Below are 27759 nucleotides of genomic sequence, written 5' to 3' on the forward strand. Positions count from 1 at the left end.
TTCCTCGACATAAGATAAATTCAAATTTTATATCGTATACGAGATATCGATCTTCGTAATAAAGTTTTATATCGATAGATTTCTCAGTGCCATCTAGCCGTCGATTGCATGAAATTCTGAAAACTTACTTTTATCTTCTGTCGGTAAGAATGTATATTCCTCTCATTAATTTAAAATAAATTTACACGATTAAACATAAACAGATACAACCTTTTATAAACAAGATGTAAAACTTACATAAGCAATTGTATAAAAAATAAAAAAAGACATAAAAATAAATTTTCAAATTAACAGTTAAGAAAAATAAGAGTTCAAGAAGGATAGACTAGTAATGAAATTATTTCAAAGGAGAGAATTGGATTCCGTAGCTTCTTTATTAATCTTTTACTACTCATTATTATCGTTATTCATATGTACAGAAAACTGTTTTTCTCAACCAATTTATTTTGCAAAATGTCAAAGATTTAAAGTGCCGAGTTACTGCAAAGATATTGCCTGCTCCTGCACATAACACGATTCACCATCACCACATAACAATAATTTCATGTGGATCGAGTATAAAGAAAATTATTATCGATAAAAAGCAATAATATATATGTAGTAGTAGTAGTAGTATACCTTCGTAAAAAAGTTATTTTTACGTGTAATATATGGGTACGTAAGAGTCCATAGTTTGTTTGTAATTTGTATATTTCTGTCTGTAATTTAAATACATTTATATTAAAGGCAGAAATTTACTTATACAAATAAACACATAGGACACTATGCAACGTATGTACGTATATCTTGAGCACACAATCAGACTGTTATCTAATCTTATAATTGAAAATGATGAATATTTAAAAAACAGGTCCCGTACACCTAAACGAAATCTATCCAAACCTACTACACACTGCATTATAATATTCCGCGTAAAACTTAAAATTAGATTTGATCACATGAATCGTGCTTACCTTTGTGCTTACGCGGATTTATGCAATTAAAAAGTTGGAAGAACAAAAAAGAAAACGATATTTAGCAGTATTAGAGGAAAAGACAAAAAAAAAAAAAAGAAAAGAAAATAAAAGACACAGCTAATAAACTTCCCGTAGTAAAAGAATGGAAGCATTTTGGATAATAAGGATGACGATGATGATGTCTTTCGTTAGCAGCAATAACGACAAAAAATATAATAGTAATGAGAAAAATGTTGGTTTAGCTTTGTTCTCTCGAATAAGTCACAGATATAGGATTTTATTATTTCCGTATAATAATAATAATTAGAAAATATAATTAAGCCGAGCTAAATTATGAATTTTCTCTTGATGTGTTTTTTGTTATTGTTTTTCATGTTGTTTTTTTTTTCCCCAAAGAAACTCGTTATCGCGAGATAGCCTTACGTAGTTTGGACTTCCTCTTAAATTCATGTAAATCGTACAAGTTAAGGAAGTGCGCGCTTTAGTTGTTAATGTTTTTTTTATTAATATTATTAATATTATTATTATTATTATTATTAATCGATATTAATAATGTTCGTAGCGTATATATATATATATATATTTATATATATCATATAATTAATTTATACTCGTAGCCTTTCCTACGAAATTCTTTACGATGGAAGAAATGACGAAGCGAACGCTTTGATAAACGAAAGTTACGAATACCAAAGAAACGCGAGAAAGATTTAACAATCTGGACGTTAGAAGATTTGGAGAACCCGTAACGTCGCGACCCTTTGTTGATTCTGCTCTCGTTATTTTTCTTAACGGAATGCAATTTCATAGGAAATGCCTTGATTACTGTTGTTGTAGTAGTAGATGTTGATGTTGTTAACGTTGACGTCGAGCATAAAAACTTCCTCTTATACGAAAGGCATGAAGAAAGAGGAGCAACTACCTCAGCTACAAGAGGCCGGAGCCCATCCGGCGATACATGCATACGGAAACTAGTTATTTCTTTTTCTGGGCCTTCTCGGCGGCCTTGGTGACTTTTCCACCCGTCGTGTCTTTGAAATTGACAGCCTTGATTACACCGACTGCCACTGTTTGACGCATGTCACGTACTGCGAAACGTCCAAGTGGAGGGAACTCTTGGAATGCCTCCACGCACATTGGCTTGCTCGGCACAAGGTTCACTATTGCTGCGTCTCCCGACTTGATCGATTTTGGATTCTCCTCGGTGGTTTTGCCAGTACGACGGTCGCACTTCTCTTTTATCTCGGCAAACTTGCACGCGATATGGGCGGTATGACAATCCAATACAGGAGTATAACCATTGCTGATTTGTCCTGGATGATTCAATACAATTACCTGTAATACAATAGTCAATTAGAATAATTTTCATTTAACCATGAAATTTTCTCTTTAACATTTCATAATAATTTGAATATATTCCATCATAATATAACAATATGAACTAAAATATACCTGAGCAGTAAAATCGGCTGCTCCTTTTGGTGGGTTATTTTTCGAATCGCCAGCGACGAAACCACGACGCAATTCCTTGACCGATACGTTCTTAACGTTGAAGCCAACGTTGTCACCAGGAACAGCTTCTGGTAAAGCTTCGTGATGCATTTCAACGGACTTGACTTCAGTAGTAAGACCAGCAGGAGCAAACGTTACTACCATACCTGGTTTCAATACACCAGTTTCAACACGACCGACTGGTACCGTACCGATACCACCGATCTTGTACACATCCTACAAAAAAGATTCAATTTTTAATAATCTTCGTTATAAGATATCAAACATTATAAAATTTAATTTATAAAAAGATCAGACGTCTCTGGCCGTCAACGGACAAAATGTCCTCTGGTGGAAACCGCGAATGAGTTTGAAGTGTTATCATCATATAAAAATAATTATTTTTTTAATGTATATGTAAAAATTATTTATTTATGATTAAGAAATTACCTGAAGTGGAAGGCGGAGCGCTTTGTCTGTTGGCCTGGTTGGTGGAAGAATAGCGTCAAGAGCTTCGATGAGGCATTTACCTTCAGCCTTTCCTTCTTTACGTTCAACGGTCCATCCCTTGAACCATGGCATCTTGCTGGATACTTCTAACATGTTGTCTCCGTGCCAGCCAGAGATTGGTACAAAAGCAACTGTTGCTGGATTGTAACCAATTTTCTTAATGTAAGAAGAAACTTCCTTTTTAATTTCTTCGTAACGGGCCTCGGAGTAAGGTGGTTCAGTTGAATCCATTTTGTTAACTCCAACAATAAGTTGCTTAACACCAAGAGTGAAAGCAAGCAGAGCATGCTCACGAGTTTGTCCGTTCTTTGAAATACCAGCTTCAAACTCTCCCGTACCAGCAGCTACTATCAATACTGCGCAATCAGCTTGCGAAGTACCAGTGATCATGTTCTTGATGAAATCTCTGTGCCCAGGTGCGTCAATGATTGTAACGTAGTATTTAGAGGTCTCGAACTTCCAAAGGGCGATGTCAATAGTAATACCACGTTCACGTTCAGCCTTCAGTTTGTCCAAAACCCACGCATACTTGAAGGAACCCTTGCCCATCTACAATATAAAAAAAATCAAGTATGATTAAATCTGTTCCTCTACATTTTGTTATATAGATTAATAATAGATTAGCCAAATGAATTTTTTATATGTTTAGAATAATTGCTATCTCTTTACTGTTATTATTAAATTCTATGTGACACTCAGACGTGAATTGGCCGTCAACAGACAATGTCTTCCGGTGGAAACCGCGAATGTATCCAAATTGTTATCATCACTGTGCCATAAGTAATGAACAGTAACAGTGAGATTATTGCAATTATATGAAACAATTATAATTAACAAATGATGAATAAATAAAAATAAGGATTGATAACTTACTTCCTGGGCTTCCTTCTCGAACTTCTCAATGGTACGTTTGTCGATACCACCACATTTGTAGATCAAATGTCCAGTGGTGGTTGATTTACCGGAATCTACGTGTCCGATAACGACGATGTTAATATGTACCTTTTCTTTACCCATGATGAAATTTCTTTTTCTGTGATATTCTTTGAATTATATCTAAGAACAAAAAAACAAAATCAATAATTAAAATAATGGAATATTCAATTGGTTATTAAATATATTTCAATGTTAAATAAAAAATCTGAAAACTAAAAAAGAAAAAAAAATATCTTATATACTTTTACTATAAAAAGTTTATGATAGTAGTGATAATTAAGTGTTCAGTAACCTATTTCATCAATTTATTTGGTTATTGATTTCTTCTAATAATTTTTCATTAATCTAATAAGATAAAGGTAAATTCGCAAGACTATAGTTTCACGAAATATATCATTCCTCTTTTTACTCCCGGCCCACGTGGCGAGTGTGAATATTCGAGAAAGAAACCGGCCGCCATTTTGTTGAAGGCTAAAAGCGCTGCTGTTGCTGCTGCCGGTGCAATTTCTCGTGTTCGATGATCACGAACTGCATAACGGTTCGATTAAATTTTTTATTTTTTATTCACGTAAATATATGCATCGAAACAACGTAAATCTTTTAAACCTCTAATTTATATCTTATTCAATCAAGTTTTCAACTTTATTTCGTAATTACTTCAAGACTACGTAAAAATTGTTTCAATCTTTCCTCTCCGCGTTTCGGAATAATAAAAGATAAAAAATAAATTATCTTTTTATCCAGATAAGAATTCCCAATTGAGATTTTGAGATCATTTCCAGTACTGCAATGAGTTCATTTATATATTGATTTATACTTAAATTATTCGAAATACAAATGAGAAAAATTAAAAAAAAAAAAAAAAAAAAAAAAAAAAAAAAAAAAAATAGAGCGATTATTATCTGGTTATTTTATAACGATCTTTTAATAATACTCTTACACACACAAAAAAATTCGACGATGATAAATATGGATCAATGCTGCGTCATATATTGGCTAATTGTGAATGTGCATTGAATATAATGCAAATGGTAGAGGGAGGAAATTGGAAAGAAATTCAACGATCTTGCATATTCTCTCTTTTGCGGTAAAAAAATGTATAGTGTACAATATGGAACGAATTAAACTCGAATAATAATTTTGTGCATAATTTCATTGCTGCTACGAGTTCACCGTCTTGTTTGTCTATTTTATTTAAATTTTCTCACCGAATAACACAACGCTGAGTCATTACTTAAAAATGTACAATTGGAACATACAAACACAAGTTTCTAGTTACTTCCTAGTTTTTTTATTTTCTATTTTTTCTTCTTAATTTTATCTTTTCTTGCGCAAGATGATTTATATGAGCATACGAGTATTCGATATTAGAAAAAGAAAAAAAAAAAATTTTACCGCATACTTTTTCTTTGTACTTAAAATTACGCGAAAATAGTTATCTTTTCCTTACCAGGAGAAAAAGCAAAATAGATCAGTTTCTTTCTTTATTTAGAGAAAAAAGTATTTCACGTTGACGATGATAATGAAAATAACAAAATACGGCACCGTACGCGATTTGTTTCATGACCGATACTCGAGACGACTCTGTGACATAGGAAGAACAATCATGGCGCATCCGGTTTCATGCTCCTGTTCTTTTCACCGTACCTGGCTTTTATCCCTTTCTTATTCTTTTTCCCTTTTCCTTTTATTCTCCCTTTCTCTTTCCCCATTTCCCATAAAATGCGAATCCTTACTCTCTTTGTACAATTTCTTTAATTTTTCTTTTATTTTTTCAACGAGTATTAAAACATACGCTAACGAAAATGTCGGCTTTTTTGACCTTTCCGTACATTTTTTATTTCTGGAATAAACCAGGAACGATCTAAAGTACGTACGTTAAAACAATCCGTTTTACCATCACGAGGATTTCGAATGAAACGAGCTAAAAAGCCGGCAAAGATATACTAAGAGAGAAAGAGAAAGAGAGATACAGATAAAGAAGACGTACAACGAAACTTGGGGCCACGCGCCTTTTTTACCTCCTCTACCAAGAGCCGAGATTTAGGTGTAAAAATTTCTTACCATCTCGTGCATTTAGTTAAAAAATCATGGCACAACACAATTATCCATATATTATCGCGTTGTTTTATCCCCTACCTGATGACCGATGGAATTAATAGCACTCGAAAATTGTTGGATTATCTTAACTTATATGAAACACGACAACCACTCACCTCTAGATGCCACGACAGAAAGAGATCGTCCTTACGAAGTGACATGCGCACACTGGTTACCCAGCCATAGCCTCGACGGCAGCGCCACCATCGTATCGATCATTTCTTCCAAGAAAAATGTATTTTAACCTATCGTATTATACAATTTTCTTTTATACTTTAATAGAATCAGTTTTTTATTAATTTATTTTATATATTTATTTATTAAACTTTATTTATATCTTTACTTTGGATTAAAATAATATAAAAGTATGGTGAATTTTATTCGATGCCGATGACTTTTGGGTTCGAGGCTACGGTTACGCGGCAACACCGATAGGCGTGTCTTCCTTCGGCATATAACCGATCATAGAGTACCTTTATTCTTGTCTTTGGTTCGCTACAAAAGACGACCAATCAGAAATGTTCGATAGATCGAAACGGAAATTGTATGTAAATAAGAGCGAAAGAGAAAGACAGTGTGAGAAAGTGAGAAAGGGAGTAAAAGAACAAAAGAGACAGAAAATAACGTGCCGATATATATAACGTGCCAATAAGTATATATATATATATATATAAATGCATATATATAGTGAGTTCACTTACGATCCAGGGACGTATATAGTTATACAGATTATCGAGTTCATTAATAGGGTCTCTAATTTGTCGAATTATTACTCGAACAATATATAAAAATTATTTTAATATTTAATGAAATTATAAAATATTTTTTTCTTTTTGATATATAATTATTATTGTACTACGAATTTTCTAAACAAAATATTTTTAATAATTAATATACCTATACACGTAGAGGTGGGTGCATTTATATTTACTGCATTTTGCAAAAGTACATAAATTCGAAAGAAAATAAGAGTCAGAATTGATTGGTAATCTTATTAAAGAATCGTATAGCAATTTAGTCTCTTGTCTGCACTTATTTACATTCTTACAACGAACACAATACTATACGATCGATAATACGATAACTGAGAAGTGCGATAAAAAGTATTAAGTAAGAAGAGATGGAAAAATTCGATTTTCCCCAATGATGTCGTTATTGTTTTTCTGCGAAAGTATACGAGTTAAAAAATAAATACAACCAAAAAGGTATTTGTGACGTCTCACTACGATTTTCTATATAAATTTTTTCACAATAGTGCAATCTAACCACGAGTGACATTAATGTAAATCAGTAGATTATATAAATAAAAATCTACGCTATTTCCAGTACATAAAAGATAATTAAGGTCTATTCTCGGTTTTAGTTATAAATCTCATCAATTAAACACATATTTCTTCTTTTTTTTCCTGATATTAAAATAAAACATTGAAATTATCCCGCGTTTAAATGGCGTCCTAAGTTCCTAGCTGTAGGCAACCCGTCGTACATCGGTGAAGAGTTAAAAAAATGCTACAGGTGTTCGTGCAAATTTTCTAAAAGTTAATTTAATTAAAGGAATATTAATCGATGTTGTTAAAAAAAAGAAAATATTTATTCGTTAACAAAAAATTTTGTTTGAAAGCAAGTAACAATAATTAAAACTTCGTAAATCGATAATTAATATTACGATAAAATAATCTGCTATCGTTTAACGAACGAATGAAATGTTTTCATTAAGATAATCAATCTCGTTAGAAGTTGAATACTGTTTGATTATAATAAAAGGAGGTAGAAATTTTCAATTCCTCGTAGAAACTTTCTATTGATCGACTTCCTGGCGATTGAAGAAGAAGGATCGAATGAACAAAGGAAAGAGAGACGAATATATATTTTTTGTTCCCAGCCTCACCATTATTCTTACCTTGAGAAACATCGGCTTTCATCTTTTCAATACAAATACATATATACTCGTATATATACTTAAATATACGAGGGTGATTGTTATTTTACAATTGATAATTACAACCCTGAGTTAAAAACATTAAAATAATGACATATTATTCGATCGAAATTAAAAAAATATTCGACGAAAAGAAGAAAGTACTTAAAAGTAATTTAAAAGTGTTTTTCAAATCTTAAAGATTATTTCGACAGGAACAAAAGGATACTTTCTAATTATTCGAGATAAAGTAGAAAAAGGAATAGAAATTTAAAATATTACTTTTCTACCTTTTCTCTTTCATTTTCTATTTAATTCGAGTCGAGAAAAAAGGAACAATTTATTCATGAAAAATTCTTGACAAAAATTTCTAACAAAGACCACTTCTAACATATAAATAAATAACTTTCCTTGTTATATTATATAAAAAAAATAATATTGTTTTTTATAATTGCAATTAAGATTAAAATTATAAGATATTACTGACATAGAAATGACGATTAACTCTTTCTTTAGGGCGTGCTTGGAACGAATATCGTTGCAAATAAATTTACTCGTACGAAAGTATATCGTTGTACGGTACAACGACCCGTATATGGGTCGGTCGGTCGTTCATACGAGGTTTTTGCATGGACGACCAGTGTATGGGGTCGACATTAATGAAATAGTTCAAAATCAAAGGGGAAAAATGAATTCTTAATGGTGTCAGGATTATTAGGAAAGCAAAAAAAGAAACACACACCTCATATTTTCCCACTTTAACCGTCTATTTATATTTCAAGATTCCTAATGACAAATCCGATCGTACAGACACTCGCACGTGGAAGCGATGTGTGTGTGTGTGTGTGTGGGTGTGTCTTTGTGTGTGTATGCGTATGCGTTCGTGTTTTAGTGTGTATAGTTTTTCTAAATCTTTGGAAATTGAAAAATAACTTCTATCGTCGAGGAAGAAAACAGAGAGATATACACCATGTAGAAATGGACAAGAATTGCATTTATACTTATTATTTTTTTTTATAATGCACGGTAGGTGTACTTTAACGTACACCAACCAATGCGCCACATACACACATACCAGGAGGCGTAGTTTTGTTTAAATGTATATTCGAAGAATTATGGGCGACGGTGTATAGTTACACGTAAACGTATTATGACTCTTCTTTTTTTTTTCTTCTTCTTCTTCTTTTTCTTCGTTTTTTATCGTTACAAGTAAAATCGTTAAATCCCGGATTGGGGGATGGGGGCATGGCGGAGGGGGTTGGGGTAGTATAGAGGGGTCGAGATGTATTTAGAGGGGCTGGAAAAAGAGGTAACGGGAGGAATTAAAACGTTAGATAATCCATCCTCCCCCCACCCACTCACCCACCCTTTTTTTGCATCGTATAAACTTTCGCGGAATGATCTATCTCTTTGTTTTTTTTTTCCTTGTCATTTTCTTCTTCTTCTTCTTCTTCCTCTTCTTCTTCCTCGTTTATTCTTGTTCTTGTCCGTTTTGTTTTTTTCCACTTTCGTTTAATTATTTTCATTATTACTGTTGGCGATTGGTTGATGATTGATTAACCCGTTAGATAGTAACAATCTTTGGTGACACATGCATCGTAGTCTTATTTCGTTTACCGATTATATTTGGTCGATCATGATTATTATTTTTTGTTTTCCTTTTCTTTTTTTTTTATAATGGAAGAAAATTCTACCAACACCACTATTCGCTCTATCGAGTTTTTTGTTTTTTTTTTTTTCTTTTACTCACATTTATTTCTCTCTTTCTCTCTCTCTCTCGCACGCATTATACAAACACGTTTAAATCACACTCCATCTCTTGTGCGCGCGCACATGGATTATTATTATTATTATTATTATTATTATTTATCAATATTCACAAGTTTTTTTTTCCTATCAGGCTTGTTATCTCTTATTTTTTTTTTTCGAGGGGGGAGGGGGGCAATCGTAAAATTTGTACGGGGTCATTCTGATCTCAGCTGTACGATCGGACCTTTGAAGGAGGATTTTTTTCTTTTTTTTTTCTTTTTTCTTTCTTTCATACGAGAGAAAAAAGGTACGCGATAAAATTTTCAAATTTGAAAATAACTTATTTAAAAGGAAATATAAATCAATCATTTTATCTCTTCGAGAGGAAGAAGATACACGTATTCATTTTTCAAATAATTTTCGTTTATCACGCGGAGAAATTAATTGATATAGTTCGTTATAGTTAATTTCTTTTTTTTTTATATATATAAAATCGTTTACATCGTTTACATCGTTTATGAGTTATCATTATTATTATTGTTATTATTATTATTAATTATGAATTATTATTATTATTTTTTGTTAATTTTAATTTTACCAGTTACACAAACGTGTATACGATAATTATCGTTAGTTTCGTTTTCGAGGATCGATATTATAATATATATTTATATTCTACGCTACATTTTATTTATTACAACACGTCCGACCGTACGGCTTTCTTCAAATTACCCTGTACACGATTTATATCATATATATACACTCACATGCACGCATACATACATATACATATACGTAGACATATACATATATGTATATATATATAAATGTTTACATGTATATATCTATATATACTTATACATTAATATTTATATTATATATTTATTATATTTACAAAAAGTCGTTCGTTTTAATTGTTAATAATTAATATCGCAACCGTTTATTATATTATAACTTTATTCCTGAGTGACCATTCATAGAAGAGCCTGATTAAGAGACCCGCCTCCTGTTCCTTTTATTTTTCTTAGTTTGTTAATTAATTTTTTATTTATTAATTATTTAAATTTATTGATTTCATTTATTTATTTATTTCCTTTTTTGTTAATTTCTTTTTCCTCTTCTCTCTCTCTCTCTCTCTCTGCTCCCGACGCTGAATATTTATTCTTTTCTATTTCATTTAAATATTATTTTTGTTTTGTGTTTTAAAGATAAGGAACCGGCGTAGCAAAATGACGAAAATGAATTTCCATCTTTCATCTTGTCTATTTTTTTTCTTTTCTTTTTTTTTCCCCCCATTTCTTTCTCCATTTTCATTTTACAATTTTATACGTAAGTGTGTGTGTGTGTGTGTGTGTGTTATTCATTAGCGAGAAGGTGAAAAATTTTCATTCGACGAATAAAAGCGTCTTATTGTTAAGTTAGCGAATAACAGTTTGGCAATAGTATTCGTAATAAATAGAATTCATGGAAAAATTCGCGGATTTTTTAATAAATTCTGATCGTTCGAGTTAGGTAATTGGTTGTCGTGTTTATCAATTACAAGAATTTTCCTCGAGTTAACGAAGACAGAGAAATTCTTGAGAGAATAATGAATTTCCAAATTAATTAATATATAATAACAATAAATTTTCATAAATAAGTATATAATAAGTAAATACGTTATATTTTATTATTATTATTTTTTTTAATAATATATAATTAATTTTTATACCTTTTCTTTTTTTTTTGTTTCTTTTCCCGATTTAACTTTAACAATTTTCGATAGACGACAAAAAATTTATCGTAGAAGTAATTTTTAATCTTCCTACGATTATACTTTCTTTCTTTCTTTCTTTTATTTTTTATTTTTCTTCTTCTTTATCTTCTTCTTCTTTTTCGAAATGATAACAACTTGTTCACTCATACAATTCTAGCAGATGTGATTCACGTTAACGAGATACTTTAATGTCGAGACCTGTTATTTTTCATTGTCATTAATTATTAATTTTCATAATTTTTCTCTCCTAATAAGACCGCTAGCTCGTTTCGCGTTTTATTATAATTAATATTTCATAATCGACGATAATAATTAATATCCAAGAGCTTGCAATTCATATTATCAATTCATCTTGATTATTAATATTATAATTTTTTTAGCTCTTACTGTTATTTACTTTTTTTTTAACGCTTTATTAAAACTATTTGTTACGCGTGAGTTCCAGTGGCATTTATTTTGTTTGTCCTTCTTATATTTTTTTTTTTTCAAATTAATGCAAAAGGATGCTAATCTTGATATGGTGGAATGGTTTTGTTTAAATTGTCATTTTAATAAACATTTAAAATGTAGGTGTCGCGGGAGCAAGGATAAAATATTATTGCGCGACATATTGAAACATTTTCTTTTTTTTATATATATATACATACATATGCATATATACACATACATATATATATATACATACACACATATTTATTTATAAGCACATAAGAAAGAATTATTATATTATTTATTTAATTTCTTCACATTTTTTTTTCTTCATCTTTTGCAAAATATTTCATATACAAAAAATGTTGATATGCACGACGACCGTTTAACTTGTTTTTTTCTCTTTTTTTGTTCTTTTTTTCATTGGCAAAATTATATAGAAAATTGTACTGTCTTTTTTGGAAATTAAATTTCTTTCTTTCTCTCTCTCTCTCTTTCTTTCTTTTCTTTTCTTTTTTTGTTTTCGATGCGTAAAGGTGGAAGATCAAATGAAAGATTGTTTTTTCGATGGGAAAAATTGTAAGGAAGACGCGTTTGAAACGATCCTTGGCACAAATATTTATCCTACGTACGTACAATTCTCATAGTTTCTTTTATTTTTCTTCGATGTCGACGAAATGATAGAAGCAATCCCTCTGTTCGAAGATACGATATTTCTTTGATTTTTTCTTTCTTTGTTTTCTTTTTTTTTTTTTATTTCGCTCCAAACCTTTTTGACACACTAGCGTAATTATTCGTAGAAATTAATAGAAAATTAAATGGTCGCAGATTGAGAAGAAGAAGACATTGATAACGATTATGATAGCAAAAAGGGCGAATCATTGTATTTTTCTGTTTTATTTTTTTTTTTTCGTGTTCGTTCACATTATTATTTTTTCTCTGAGTCCGTAGTCGTTGTTATTCGTAAACGTTTTATTTTTCATTTTTCAATGTGTCTTTTTGACGATTTTAAACAAAAATTATTTATTACAATTACGTTCAAACGTAAATCGTTCCCGTTAGTATAAGTTTAATAAATTCAATAAAGGAATGTTATTTAATAATTACCTACGGTTGTTTATTTTTTTTTTTGGTTTGTTTGTTAAGGCTGATTCGACTCTCTCTAATCTTTTTTTATTTATTTTTTGTCACTTATTTCGCAATTGTAAGTGAATCAAATTCGCAGACGTTTGTTTCTTTTTTTTTCTCACGAATATTTGTAACATTACATGGTCGTATCGTCTATATATATGTACGTATCTATGTATTTAAATTAATTAATTAACTATGTAAAAGGGTATATTATTTATGATATATTACATCGATTGCGAGTAACGTATAGTAAACGAGATAATAAATTCAATTCAAAATTTTATTTTTCATTCTTTAATTTTTTTTTTCACGGGGAAAAATGTGTATGGCTGTGTGTATGTGTGTTTATGTGTGCGTGTAATTTTTTTTTTTTTTTTAGAAGTGTACGTCAGTCGTTTGCTCGTTCTTTATCGTATCGTCGCGCTTTGTTCATTTATTTAATTATTTCTTTTTTTCTTTATCTTCGTCGTGAGATACGCGAGTGTGTATATTGGTATGCGTTTAGTATTAATTATTTTAATTATTTTAAATTGTTTTATTATTATTATTATTATTATTATTATTATTATTATCTATTTTTATAGAGAGGTTCAAAAGTCGCAATTTAAGTAGAGTAAGTAAAGTATATATATATATTTATATGTATATATATATTATTTCACTTACTCACGCAATGTTGTTTCTAATCTAACGAATTTTTTTTTCTAAACGAGTGTACGCGGAAGTTCATTCTGTTTTCTTTTTTTTTTTATTTTCTTTTTCTTCTCCTTCCTCTTCTTTTTTTACTTTTCCCTCTTTCTCTTTTTTAAAAGTAGAAGGTGGCAGTAGTAATAACGTAACGTTCTCGGTGTTATTTTTGCGCTAAAGGGTGGATGGACGACGCATTTTTACAATATTCTTGAAATAATATTTACGTTTTGAGCGTTTTTACGTTTTGTGTGTTTTATTTATTTAAAAATTATACATGGTGTCACACCCCCCCGTTAACGAAACAAACCTGAGACACCTTGTATATACTTATGTAAATAATAAAGAAAAATATTGAAAGGCAATAATTAAACGCATATGTGTACGTGTGTGTGTAGGTATGTTTGTAATCGATGCTATGAAACTCAAAAATAATTATTATTTAACGTTTCCGTGTTAATCATGACAGTGAAGTAAATAAAAAAAAAAAAAAAAACACATATATCTTACGAACAATTTTATCGAAATAAAGTAACGATAAATAAATTTATTAAATAGATGTATTAAAATCAATTATTACGATATTGTATCACGAAATGAATATTTCCACAATATTTGTCATTTATTTTTATAATAATATTATATAATTATATTATAAATTATAGTATAATGAATTAAAAGAAGAAAAAAGAATAAATGTTTTACTTTACTGTCGTTTAATTAAAAATGGGTAGAATTTAATGCAGAAAAAAAAAGGAAAATTAAAAAAAAAATAAATTAGTTTCGTCGTCGACCCATCCCTTTTTTCCCCGCTTCCCCTTTTTTCCTGTTCAGTTGGTTCTCTTAAGATCTACATAAATGTTCCCACGCGGAAATCATGTTGTAGAGTAAGAGCACTTTGATCGCTACTATTCGCGGGCGAAGCGAGTTCTCCGTTTGTCCTCCTCCCCCGCACCTCGACGCACTTATCAAACCAAATATTCATCCTTCGGGATGCATATACATATAATTTTATTTTTTCTGTATCTTTCTTCTTTGTTTTTTCCCCCTTTTTTTTGGGCTTTCATATTCCCCCATTCGAAATCGGATATGTGACGACGACAATATTATATTCCTCTTATTTTATTTATTTATTTATTTATTATTGTTCCGGAATGAAGGGGAGAAGGAGGAGGAAGCAAGGGCAGTAATTATGGTTTTTTAATTATAATTTTTTTGTTCTTTCCTAATCCCTTTTCTTTTTTTTTTTACTTTTACCAGCGGAAGAACTTGGAATCTTGTCGTAATAGATGTGTAAGCAATATTTTATTATAATTTTTTCTTTTCTTTTTTCTGGTTTTCAAAGTCTGCTTTTACTTCGTTTAAATCGTATGCAATATATCGAGTCATTGTTCATTTTTATTTTCATTCTTTTTCTTCAACGTTCGGCGAGTAGCGATCGCTCTCTTTCGGAGAAACGATTTTTACAAAGAGGCTTTTTTTTTAGAAACGGACGTCTTTTTTCTTTTTTTTCTTTTTTCTTTTCTTTTTAAAAAAAGTCTTCTCTCAATTTCTAGCTAAATTCTATTTTATAATTCGATGGTTGAAAAATATTTTTGCGTAAAAAAATTCATATCCATATTAATGTTTTTCAAACAACACGGTTTCGTCTCTCTCTTGCGCCGCCGTTCCTTATTTCGTTATTATTATTATTATTATTATTATTATTATTATTATTATTATTATTATTATTATTATTATTATTTATTTTTTTGTTTACTCTTTCTTTTTATTATTATTTATTTTATTATTTATTTTTTATTTCGTTAATAATTAATAATTGTTTTATTTCGAGAGGCACGAATCGGTATCGACTCGAATCTTTCGATTGGTTTTTTTTTTTAAATGGTTCCTTGTGGACAAAAAATCTACTTCCTCCTCCGATATTATCTTTTTCATTTCTTTCTTTTTTTTTCTTTCGTACAGCCATCCTTTCGTATTTTTCTTTATTGTTTTCTTTTCTTTTCCATTAACGAATACGAACGCTCCATTGGGGTGCCGCCATCTTTGCGCATGGTGGGGGAAAAAATCCATTAGAAATAGGCGAAGAATTGGCGCGGGATCATTTTTAGTTTATACGTTCATTTCGGAAATTAACAACAATTAGTTAGTCAGTTAGTTAATTAATTCGCGTCGGGACGATGTGAACTCGCTCGAATATCCTTGACACACACAATTATTATTAATTTATTTCATTTTATTTTTATTCGCGGCATCTAACGTAAGCGAGATACGACACCGCGAAATTGTTTTCGTTCTTCATCTTTTGTTTTGTTTTAATAATAGTAGGTGCAAACGAAATAAGTAAGGTTATGTACTGCCTCTTTTAATCTCTCTTTTTTTTTCTGTCACTATATCTTTACAATGTCGATTATTTTTTTTCTTTTTCCTTTTTTTTTTCCCCTTATACCATTCAGTATCGTTGAACTTTTGTTAAATGTCGAGAAACTGGCGTAAATTGTTCTTTATTTGTTTTTTTTTTTTCTTTTTTGGTTTGTTAGAGCGACTAACGACGACTATGAATGAAAGTTGGAGACTCGGAAGTGGCATTTGTCGCTTATTAGATGATGGATAATAGTTGGTCCCGAACATGAGTTAGTATGGGTTTGTGCAAAAATCTTAGCTAAAACCTTTTATTCTTTGTGAAAATGATGGCAGTTTAAACGCGCTTTGTTGCCTCGATCCCTTATCGATTTGCGTTTTATTTATTTATTTCCTTCTTTTTTTTTCTTTCTTTTTCTTCTTCTTTCTTAGGAATTGACATTTTATCGTATCTTACGCGTTGCGGATTGGGCGTAAGATTACTTTTTTTCGTTTTTTTTTTTATTTTTTATTTCCCTTTTTTTTTAATTTATTATAATTACTCTAGCCTTTCCGACGATACGCGAATGTTCACCATTTATCCTTGTTTTAATTGTGTTTAAATTGTGTGTCAACGTGTGTGTGTGTGTGTGTGTAATGTCCGCGTACGGGCTCGCGTCTATTGCTTTTACGTAAAAGCTAAGAAAGAATTCGATCGAAGGTATGAAAAATCTTAAATCGTAAAGTCCTCGCGCGAAATTTGTTTAAATTTTTTTTTTTGATTTATTATTGGCAGCATGTATATATATATTCACATATATACTTTATATATTACTTCGCGCATTCCTCTAGCACGTTCTTCGTCTAGTTTTCTCTTTTCTTCGTTTTATGTTTGCTTCGTATCGATTTTTTTCTCGTATCTTTCTTTAGTAGAGAGTATGGTTTTTTTCTTCTTCTTTTTAGTTTTTTAACAATCAGCGAGACGAGAGCCCTCGTTCTTTCGTCGTTTCTTGCAGTTTTTTTTTTTTATTTCTTTTTTTCGGATAGAAAATTAACGGAAGGTATTTCCTAAGTGAGAGACAATATATATTGTATAATGACGATCTCTGTACAAACCCATTCTAATGGTTACGTGCGCAGGAACGCCTGGATTAGTTTTTAAATATTTTCTTATTTTTTTTTGTTTTTTTTTTTTTTGGCGCTCGGCGACGAAAGTCTGCGGGCAGATCGGCCGTTCCTGAGACAGATTGTTTTATCCATCTTCTCTCTCTCTCTCTTTTTCTCTTTTTCTTTCTTTCTTTTTTTAAATATTTATTAATTTTTTTTTATGATCCAATTCGCTCGGCGTTTTTTTCTATTTCATTCTTTCGGAATATCATTGCCACCTTTTTCCCCTACTTTTATTTGTTTCAATTACCGTTTATACGAGCTACCTAAGTACATATTTAATATAATTTTAATTTTTAATATCTTTTTTTTCTTTTTAATTCTACGTCGCATTTAGAGAATATCGATTTTGACTATCGCGTGTCACCTGGCAGTTTTTTTTTTTTTTTAAATATTTACAGTTAAGAATTATCATCGGCCAAAGTATTTTTTTTTTATCTTTTTATCTCTCGTTCCGTTCGCCGATCACATTATTAATATTATCATTCTCTTTTAATAATACGCGTAGCGAATAGAAATTGCGTTTTGATGACGATGATGTATAACTATCACTTTAATCGATTAAAATATTAAATTATTTACAAGCATAGTACGATCATGTAATTGAGAAATCTCGCGCCCGTAGTTCCGTTCAATTTGGCGCTGCCATTGCTACCACTGTCATGGCCGCCGTTGCCGCCATTGTTATCGTCGTCGTTTTCGCTGGCAGTGTCGCCTTTGATCTCAACGATAGTGTCGAGTCGTTCAACTTGAGTTCTTTGACGATCTATCGACGGATCGCTGTCATTTGTATCGTCCGAATCGACGTCTATCATGTAATCGTTTAATTTAATCTTAACTACCGCGTCTACCGGATATTTACCCGTATGACGATGACGATTATCTTCATCGGACGATGTATTTACGCCAGATACTGCAGTAGCAGCAGCAGCAGCTATTCTAGCACTCCTCTCGCAACGTGGACAACCATTGTTGCCGTTAAATGAATTTTCGTCGCTTTGACAACGGAAACATATGAGATCTCCTTCGGTTGAAAAATTACAATGTTCGCAGTGAACCAAAACAAGACCATTACCGTGACAAAGCTCGCAAACCGGACTGTCGTCTTCCTCAGCTTCTTCGTCTTCCTCTTCATTGTCGTCACCTTCTTCTTCTTCTTCATTTTCATTATCCTCTTCTTCCTTTCCCTTTTGTTTTTGACGTTTTTCCAATTCACCGAAAGTTTCCTCCCGACGAATATATTCGGGCGACAATAGTTGCTGTTGTTGTTGATCCTTGAACTCTTGACGACTAGATCTCGGTGACGGTGAATCCTGAAAATGGTTTCGTGATCTAGGCGACATAGAAATTTCTTGAACATCACGTGACAATCTTGGCGATGGACTACTACGGACAGACGTCTTGTATTCCGGTCTAAGGAAAGTTAAATCCTCCCTAGGATCTAAACGTTCCTCTACGTAACGACCAGAATAAGATCCCGGTGTCTGCGGTCTGTACGTGCAAGTACGTGTCTTTTGATCGCATTCGCTGCACAGCAACAGGTTTGATTTGCTTCCGGGTTGTGAGGCGTAACCGTTGCACGTTCCGTAATACCTGTCGGAATACAGATAGACAGTGATCGTAGAAAGAAATGGAACAGAAAGTTAAATCGTCTTTTGTCAAATCAAAAGAATAAGGAATACAAATAATGGACAAATATTGCGTTACCTGGAAAGTTCGTACCGATATTCAAATAAATTGGATTATATATATATATATATATGTTACTGCTAAAATTCGAACACATTACCTAAATAATCTACAGATTAACTGATTTGTTCCGTTAAAGTGTGGAATCAAGAGTTTTCTGCATTTTACTTAGGTAATGTACGCATAAAAATATCTTTACGTCAAACAGCAATAAAGCAATCCCTTGATAATGGGTCAGGGTTTCAGAAAATGTGACTGCAAATCTAAATATCTAGTAGGTAATGTACAGATTATCTAAGTAATTTGAGAAATGAAACAATTATCGGTACTTTAACTGATTACCCTGATTAATCTGCAGAATAACTGATTCCTACACTTCAGCGATAGGTAACATATATATTAAAAAATGTTTATCCGAACTTTTCGGGTAACCCAATAGATGGACAGACGTGTAGATACCTTTCGTCTTCGTCGCTCTCGAAAAAATGCTGACTTAAGCTACCGATCGATTTGGTGTCGCTTAATCTTGCACCTACGTTGAGTTCGACGTTTGTCAATGAACCAATGAAATCTTCGGCCTTAGCTTGTTGGATAAAACGACGTATAAGCTCCATCTTTGCTTTGCCGCGCTCTCGCGGCCTTGTTTCTCGTTAAATGATGCTTTCGCGATTACGCTCGTTGTTGTCCTCTACGCTCGATGTCGAACTGGCACCGCAAATTTGCAACTCGATTTCTGTCAAACGTTGTTCCACTTTCCATTCTCTTTGATTCAATCTAGCGTTAAGCGTTGCGTTTTCCGTTTCCAACGTTAACTGACGTTCCCTCAAGTGTTTGATCTCAGCTATAAGTGCTTCGTGCGAGGTCACGTCGGGTAATGGTGTAGCACCTTCGCTCATTAACTGCGTCATGCTGTTGCACGTCATACCTGTAACATATTAGATTCGTAAGATATTCGAGAAACATCATATATGTATTCCTTTTGCTGTTCTTCAACATTAGAAAAACACTAATAGGTACGTTCCAGAAAACTACGTGTAAAAAAAAAACTATATTACATCTATCGAATAATAGAAGATTGGTTCCAGTCCTAAGAAATCAACAAAAATAATATAATAAAACGATGAGTTTTCATGTTAGGATCTTGGAATTAATTTGGATTGATCGCGTTAAATGAAAATCGTGTAGAAAACAGAATTAAGTGTAATAAGATTATATCTAGCAAATAGAGACTCACAGTTTTTAAGTACGTACAAGGATAGGTTGTCCTATTGTTAATTATTAGTACATACAATAGATAATTTAAATATATAAAGAGTGTCGTAACAACAGGCTAACAAACGAAACCTAAGAATATAGTATTACCGAGATCTTTAAGAATAAAATCTAATAAACGAAGCAATATCGAGCACCACCATATTGTTGTATTAATATCGATATGTTATTAACCTCCTATTACTATCCTTACAGATATAAGATCTTTTCCAATCAAAGTAATCCTCCAGAGTGTATGTGTAAAAACCGACCGATTGCACTTTAGATAGGACAACGAATAGATTGGATTTTATATGTGTCATCTCTCTTCGAAATTGTTTTAATGAATAATATCATCACAATCTTGGAAAGTATTGCAAGATCAAGAATGGAATAAAAATATTGTTATATATTTTTTGTATTTTTCCTTCTTGGACGATTAATCGACTATCTTATTGGTTTTCAACTTACTCGTTTAAAGTATACTTTTTATCAAAGTTTTCTTCGTACGAGTTGGAAACCTTTTATTTTTCCAATTGATATAGGTCGGATGTTCCCTAGGGATAAAAAAAAAGTGTTAAGAAAATATGACTTACCTGAATGAGTAGATTGTCGTCCAGTTGAAGGCTGAGTTGCAACCGATCTTGGCATTCTGGCAGTTGGATCCTCGCTACTTTGTCCACTGCTCGTGGCACTCATCGGGCTGTCCATACTTCTGCTAGTGACGTTGACGTTGACGTTGACGTTGTTACCAGGTAAAATAGGACCGGTTGCGATGCTAGTAGGTACTCCGGTATCACTGGTAACACCCCCAGCTCGTGTTAATACCGGACTCGAACTCGGGGTAAATAGCGAACGTGTACCAGCACCAATAGCGTAACCCTGGCCTCTTATTTTGTCACCTAACGGTGACACCAATGTATCCTCTATTGGTTTTCTTGCATGTAATTCTACCAATCCGGGTGCACTCTGACATCTGCTCATTGCCACTGAAATATTTGACGATATGATTTTAATCTCAGAGATATTTTATATAAATAATATGAGGATAACATATGGAGGATTTTCGTTTAGGTTTCTAGCTAAATGATTAATCGATATTATTACTATATCTATGATTTTATTTTTGACGTTGACAGAGATTACCAAACCGGTCATATTTAACAAATTTTCTCGTGCTTTATTTTATTATATTTAGAAAAAAAGTCAAATCACACAGAAATTGGTTTGCGTCTATTTTCTATCGATTGTTTTTCTCTTTTCTTTTAATCAAATACGTTAACTTTACGATAGATATAGATAGATAAATGGATAGACAGATACCTATTGTTAATGAATATCTTTGTTTTTGGTTACGCTATCTAAAAACAAAAGGTGAGTGGATTCAAAGGACTATCTGTTTCTTTATATTAAAGTATTTTAAGCTACGAAAAGCAGGAGATCGATTTCATCCTTTTCTCGCTTCAACCTCGCTTTTACCTCTTTGAGATCTTCTTTCATTAAACAACACAACCAACCATGCCTTCTTTGTCACCTGTTCTAAAGGAACGTCATTGAAATACTCTATCAAAATATAGTATATTCTCTCACATTTGTCTAGTTGTGTGTCTCGAATTTACGACGTTTCACGTATTATCTTACAAATTCCTATTGCTATTATTTTAGAGAGGGAAGGGAGGGCAGACAAAAAAAGAAATAACTAATTAAATGAAATAATTATGAATAATTGTAATATAAAAAAAAGAAAGAAAGAAGTATAATCGTTATAATAAACTTTTGCAATTCGTTTTATCAAGTCCCGACAATAGTAGACAAAATTTCTAGTACAAATAAGGGAAATAAATAAGGGAAAACAAGAAAGAGGTACTCACGTTTCTTAAGCGGAGCTTTTTTGTACTTCTCGAGTCTTTTAACCGCTATTGATTCCAATCTAACTCTAGCAGCTGGATATTCCTTAAGGACGTCCCACATGTCCTTTTTGCTGAGAACGAATAGGTCCGAGTAGCCGACAGACCTCACACTCGCTGTTCGTCGATTACCTGCGTCGATGTAGCCATTTATTGGTTACCAGGGTGCATCAAGCTTTCTTTTTTATCTCGCTACGATCGATTTCTCGATCCATTTTTTTTATTTTCTTTGCTCTTTTATTTTCATTTTTTTTTATTTTATTTTATTTTATTTTTCCCTTTTTTCTTTCTTCTTTCTCGTCGGTTGGTTTTCCCTATTTTTTTATTTTCGTTGTTGTAATTTTTTAAAACCATGAATTAAACGAATAGCTATCTCGCTTCGTATTGATCGAATTAATTTGCAAAAAAAAAAAAACAATTCTATCGATTATTTATTTTTTTCTCCGTTTATGCTTTTACGGTTCGTTGGTAAAGTCTTCGTTATCAATATAAAAAAAAAAAAAAAAAGAACATGTGATTTTTTAAACCCACGCGTTACAGACAACGATAAGACACGTCTTGTGGTACGTGTAAATAAATATTTCTTTACACGCGTTTAAATTTGATTATAAAAAAGCTTTTTGCGATTTACCGTTAAACTAGATTTTATCGTTACGTCGATGTAAAATATTACTTTCATCTTGGTCATTTGAATATCGCGTTACGTTTTCCTCTCAGTAATACGGTACTACTATTACCAACGATAATGATCGTGAAAATTGGACGAATTTAAATAAATTATCAATTTTGTGAATAGAAATATTATTATATCATGCATGTGTAATAATTATGCATATTTTTGATTAAACGTCTATAAATGTTGATTTCAATTAATTGTTTGACTACTAATGATGACACGGCTGCGAATCTCTCATTAGAAAATAAATTGATTCTGAAATGTATATATATATATATTGTTTCTCGGGATATAATTTTCATTTGAATTATATTTAAAATATAAATCGAAGATGAGCGAGATAAAAATCGAAAATACTTGTTATTCGCGTTTAGAGAAATTACTCGCTTCGATGAAAACTCTACATGATTGATCATTTTATTGAATTAAAATAAATTACACACACATCATCTATTTGATTGTTATCAAATATTTAATATTCAACATGGTAATGACGTTAATTAGATTTTCATTTGTAAAAGCGATTACCTTCCCGTACGCGAGTGATAAAATGTAATAAATAGTTATATCAATATACATATATATATATATGTCTATATACGTATACGTATATACACACACACATATACATGTATATATAGATATACAAAAATAAAAAATATTTAGATAATTTGCTAAAATGATAAAAGCTAATATCTACGGTAATCAAATCGTATACGTTAATCGAGAGGAAATTTAACTTGCATATTTTACATTCGTGATGAAGAGGTGTGGGGGGAGAAACAGGTGTATATGCAATACATAGCCATAAATTGCAATAATAATTAGATTGAGAGCAATGATAAATCATTAGGGACACCAATGGTTAAATATTGGAGAGAGAGAGAGAAAGAGAGAGAGAGAGAGAGAGAGAGAATAAAGAAGTTAAATGGTGCAAATGTGAAACAATGATGATAGTAATATATACCGTTACTTGAAAATCTTTTCTTCGGAAAGTATTTGCAAATCATCGAGATTAATTTTTGAAAATGAGAAAATGAGTAATGCTGCTAATATCGAAATGTAACTTCGCGTTTTTCGTAAAGAAAAAGTCAAATTTAATCAAATTCGACAATTCGTGATCATTCGAAACGGTTGAAAATTTAAATCTAAATATGTAATAATAAAAAATGTAATTTGCAAAGTCTTCCCGGTGTTTTCGTATTGTTTACGAATATTGTTTAAATGGTCGGAAGTTGTTTAGAAAATATTAGCGTGTCTGTAGCAACACCGGTTCAGCAAAGAAGTAATTAATGAATGAATAAGTGAAAAAATGAATGAATGAATGAATAAATGAATGAATGAATGAATTAATTAATTAATTAAGTATAAGAATAATCGTAGTAAGAAAAAATTGAATAATAATTTAGGGTGAGACTATATACGTATATATAAGAAGCTACTTCGTATACTACTTAAATACTACAAAAGCATTATAGCACGTTGAGAATATTATATAATACGAATGGCTAAAGAAGATATTATAGCGACATTATTATGTCGATCGATCGATACGACCTAATAATTATCAATAATAAAAATATTCAACACTTTAATGGATTAAATACATTTTCTGCTAATTATTTTGTTTCTATCATTACCTAACATTTTCATCGTTCATTTCAATTTCACTTTAAAACAACAAACAAAAAGCGAAATATTTATATTTGTTTTTAATTATTCGAATTTTTTGTTCGAATATTATTATTATTTAAAAAAAAAAAACAGAATAAAAAAAAGGGATACTCGGAAAAAAGTTCTATTTAAAACTTGAATTCTATTTTTTGCTTCGTTTTAATGCGTTCGAAAAAAAAAAAAATTATTATCAGAAAATTCCAATAACGTATTCCAATCCGGGAGTCGTATCGTTCGAAATTGAGAAAGGGTAAAGTGAGAAAGTGATTATCGAGAAGAATAATATATGAAAGGGCAGACAAAGAAAGAAAGAAAAAAGAGACAAAGAGAGAGAGATACTAAAAGGGTGTGATGATACATACGTGTTACGGATTTTATTCTTGAAATTTGTCGACGTTCACGCAAAGACGATTTTATTATTACTTTTTTGTTTTATTCTTTTTTAATCAAACATTCTTATGTATATCTTTTAAGTAACCTATTCATTAAAGTATAATATATTTCGTTAATTGGGAAAAAATATTATCCCTTTTATTATGGCTCAATTGGTCTTCTTAAAGTTCACTTATTCGACTATAAGCTTCAAAAAAAAAAAAAAGAAGATATTATTTTTATTCTCCAACTTATAGTTCGTTATTACGTACAACCATTTTACCGGGAAGGTGTTCGAAACTCTTTTCACGAATTAAGATAATAATAAGAAGGATATTGAAATATGTAATAAAGACAAAAAAACAAAATGTTATTTGCTTCGAAACGATCGAGATTCAATTTGTTTTTCTTTTTTGATAGAAAAGTTTAAAAAAACAAAACGAAACATACCTAATCAATTCGTGATAATGATTTTTTCTTAAATGGATGTAATTATTTCAATAAGATTTTCTAAGATTTCAATTGAATGTGTCGAAAAGGTCCCAGAAATAAAAAGAGAAAAAGAAAAAGGGTTAAAAAGATTTTCTTTATCAATCGAAGTTCGTAAAAAGAAAAAAAAAAGAAAAAATTCGCTTTTATAGAATTAGCTTTTGGTCGAATAAAGGAAGAGAAAGAAGAAGAAAAAAAAGAGAGCAATCGATGTTAGGAAAAGAATCTTGTAAGGAAAATAAAGAAGACGCAGTATGTTAGAAAACGCACATGTGTGTGTGTGTGTGTGTATGTGTGCGCGCCCCTATATGTTTGTTTGTTTGTATGTATGTGTGTGTGTGTGATTCTACGTTAGCTATGACGTCAAATGGTGCCGGGGTCATTGCGTGAATGTCGATCTCGTTTCGAAGAAGTAGAAGAAGAAGTAGAAGAAGTAGAAGTAGAAGAAAAAGTCGACAAATAGGACGTCGATGTGAGAAATAGAATGATATAGTAAAGAGCATTATATATATATATATATATATGCGTATATAAATATATATAGATACGTATATTGGTATGTATATGAATTAGGTTGTCCCATAAGTTTCGTTCTTATTTTTATTTTTCTTTCGTGACATTTAATTTCTTACACGCATAATATTTTATATTTAACTGTTATTTAAATTAAAAGAAAAAAAAAAAAACAAGAAATGCTTAACCGTACGAATTGAAAGATTAGATTTGAGGTTCTATCCTAAATTTAATGATTTTAAGTAAAAATATTGTTATACGAATAAGTACGAGTAGAAGAAATTTCATGGTAAGGTGTTGTTTTATCAAAGTTGCGTCATGGTGTCGTCAGAGATTCGTCAAGGTTTTACTTATTGATTTTGACACATATAATACAAACAAATTATTATCTTTTTTAATTATTATTTTACGATAGATCATGTAACATAGATCGTACACAATAATTTTTATTTAATTAGAATCGTATATTAAATATTGTGCAAGTAAAATTAATTTATTGTTAAAAAATTAAAGAGAAATGTTGGAAACAACCTAATATATACCTACGTACTATATATATAATAGATATAGAATTGATAAATATATATAATAACAATAATAATAATAATAATAATAATAATAATACTAATAATAATAATAATAATAATAATAATAATATAATAATAATAATAATAAAATAATATATAATAATAATGATAATAATAATAATAATAATGTGTTAGATGAACGTAGACGAGTTTAGATCGGTTCATACCGGATCGTAGGCTTGACCTCTCATAGATTGTGGTATAGAACGTGAAAAACGTGATAACGTGATAACGTGAAAAACGAAGGGGGACACAGCTTTGACGGGCCCCTGCTTCGCTTGGAATATTTACCGCACTCTTTACCTGCAGTCCCCATATTGAGAATGCTGATCTCCCCGAAGTATGAACCCGCCTTAAGGGTGGCGAGGACTGTCTTTCCATCATCGGCTACAACCTGGAGCCGACCTCTGTTAACTATGTACATCTCCTTTCCTACCTCACCTGTCCAACATAAATGCACAAACTTTATAATATCAATTTAATATAATTATTAATTTAACACTAGATTTAAGAATGTTTTGATTATTATTTTTTTAAAGACTTACAAACATTGTTTGAATGAAGAAACAAGCAGAGTTTGTAAATCTAGTGTTAATATAAAAATTTAGTATATAATTATATATTAATTTAGTATAATTATAAATTTTTATTTTTTAAGTATATATCACTAAAGTTTGAAAACCGTTAATGTGTATATTACCTAGATACTTTGCAGATTAACTTATTTGCACCGTAAACTTACGGAATTAAGAGTTTTTCGGCATTTTATCTAGGTAATGTAAACATTAACGGCTTCGATATCGTTAAAGTATCGTTAAAGAAGATGTCCCTGCTGTAGAAATAATTTTACGTTAAAGAGCAATAAAACATTCCCTTGGTACTGGGTCAGGGTTTCAGAAAATGCGACTGCAAATTTAAATGTACCGCAAATAGGTGTGGCTTTTGTCGTAAAAACCAATTGTTATGTAATTCAAAGTGTCATTAATCTTTAGATTACACTGTTAAGTAAGCATAATTTAATCATACCTTTTGCAAATTTATTTTCTTAATTGTAATAATATTTTTAAAACCGTTCGATTATTTCTATTATTTTTTTTTTAATTAATCGACGATTGATTCTACTAACTAATTTGTTGATCGTTTGATCGTATAAATTTGATTCTTTAGATATCGAAAAATAAATAAATAACATTGTGTTAATTTAAATGTACTGGAAAGTTGCTTGTTGTTACAAGTAATGTACAGATTATCTAAGTAATTTGAGAAATGAAATAATTTTTGATATTTTAACGAATCGTTCTAGTTAATCTGCACATTACCTAGATTTCTGCACTTAAGCTGTAACATATATATATGTATATAATAGTATATTTGATTACTCGGACTAATTCATGCCATAAATCGACAAAAACTTTTCAAATAATAATAATA

At 30.9% G+C, this 27759-nt stretch overlaps 3 protein-coding genes across 29 annotated transcripts in view; all 3 read right to left on the reverse strand.

Moving 5' to 3' along the window:
- Positions 1-355: 355 nt before the first annotated feature.
- On the reverse strand, positions 356-6201 carry LOC122522950 (elongation factor 1-alpha). Of its 3 annotated transcripts, none has more exons than XM_043644405.1 (5): positions 6110-6201; positions 3831-4013; positions 2898-3506; positions 2409-2684; positions 356-2291 (listed from the first exon to the last, which is right to left on the reverse strand). In XM_043644405.1, exons 2-5 carry the CDS (start codon positions 3972-3974, stop codon positions 1932-1934), a joined length of 1389 nt encoding a protein of 462 aa, XP_043500340.1. In that variant the 5' UTR covers positions 3975-4013; positions 6110-6201; the 3' UTR covers positions 356-1931. The 3 variants fall into 3 exon arrangements, with proteins under 3 accessions (XP_043500340.1, XP_043500349.1, XP_043500359.1); XM_043644414.1 differs by having other exon boundaries at positions 6033-6118; XM_043644424.1 differs by lacking the exon at positions 6110-6201 and adding an exon at positions 5958-6038.
- A 9450-nt stretch (positions 6202-15651) lies between these two features.
- On the reverse strand, positions 15652-19473 carry LOC122514472. Its single transcript, XM_043631343.1, has 2 exons — positions 19319-19473; positions 15652-18763 (listed from the first exon to the last, which is right to left on the reverse strand). The coding sequence occupies exons 1-2, from the start codon at positions 19471-19473 to the stop codon at positions 17749-17751; spliced, it is 1170 nt and encodes a 389-aa protein (XP_043487278.1). The 3' UTR covers positions 15652-17748.
- A 1-nt stretch (position 19474) lies between these two features.
- The window catches only part of LOC122514354 (cyclic nucleotide-gated channel rod photoreceptor subunit alpha-like), an 89223-nt gene continuing 80938 nt past the window's right edge, over positions 19475-27759 (reverse strand). For 22 of the 25 annotated variants that reach the window (XM_043631302.1, XM_043631240.1, XM_043631310.1 and 19 more), the window contains 4 exons: positions 26620-26769; positions 21982-22149; positions 20707-21099; positions 19475-19784 (listed from right to left, as the gene is read on the reverse strand). In XM_043631302.1, the coding sequence (XP_043487237.1) occupies positions 19510-19784; positions 20707-21099; positions 21982-22149; positions 26620-26769 (986 nt within the window). In that variant the 3' untranslated portion in view covers positions 19475-19509. The remainder of the gene's footprint in view (positions 19785-20706; positions 21100-21981; positions 22150-26619; positions 26770-27759) is intronic. The other 3 variants (XM_043631293.1, XM_043631267.1, XM_043631276.1) reach the window with 3 other exon arrangements.

The sequence above is a fragment of the Polistes fuscatus genome, unplaced genomic scaffold, assembly GCF_010416935.1.
Source record: "Polistes fuscatus isolate 324 unplaced genomic scaffold, CU_Pfus_HIC Scaffold1, whole genome shotgun sequence".
NCBI lineage: Eukaryota > Metazoa > Arthropoda > Insecta > Hymenoptera > Vespidae > Polistes > Polistes fuscatus.

Coding starts and splice junctions, on each gene's coding strand:
- LOC122522950 (XM_043644405.1), bottom strand. CDS start 3,974: ATGGGTAAAGAAAAGGTACATATTAACATCGTCGTTATCGGACACGTA. Junction 3,507..3,830: donor TCGAGAAGGAAGCCCAGGAA/GTAAGTTATCAA, acceptor TTTATATTGTAG/ATGGGCAAGGGTTCCTTCAA. Junction 2,685..2,897: donor CGCTCCGCCTTCCACTTCAG/GTAATTTCTTAA, acceptor TCTTTTTTGTAG/GATGTGTACAAGATCGGTGG.
- LOC122514472 (XM_043631343.1), bottom strand. CDS start 19,473: ATGGAGCTTATACGTCGTTTTATCCAACAAGCTAAGGCCGAAGATTTC. Junction 18,764..19,318: donor GAGAGCGACGAAGACGAAAG/GTATCTACACGT, acceptor GTATTCCGACAG/GTATTACGGAACGTGCAACG.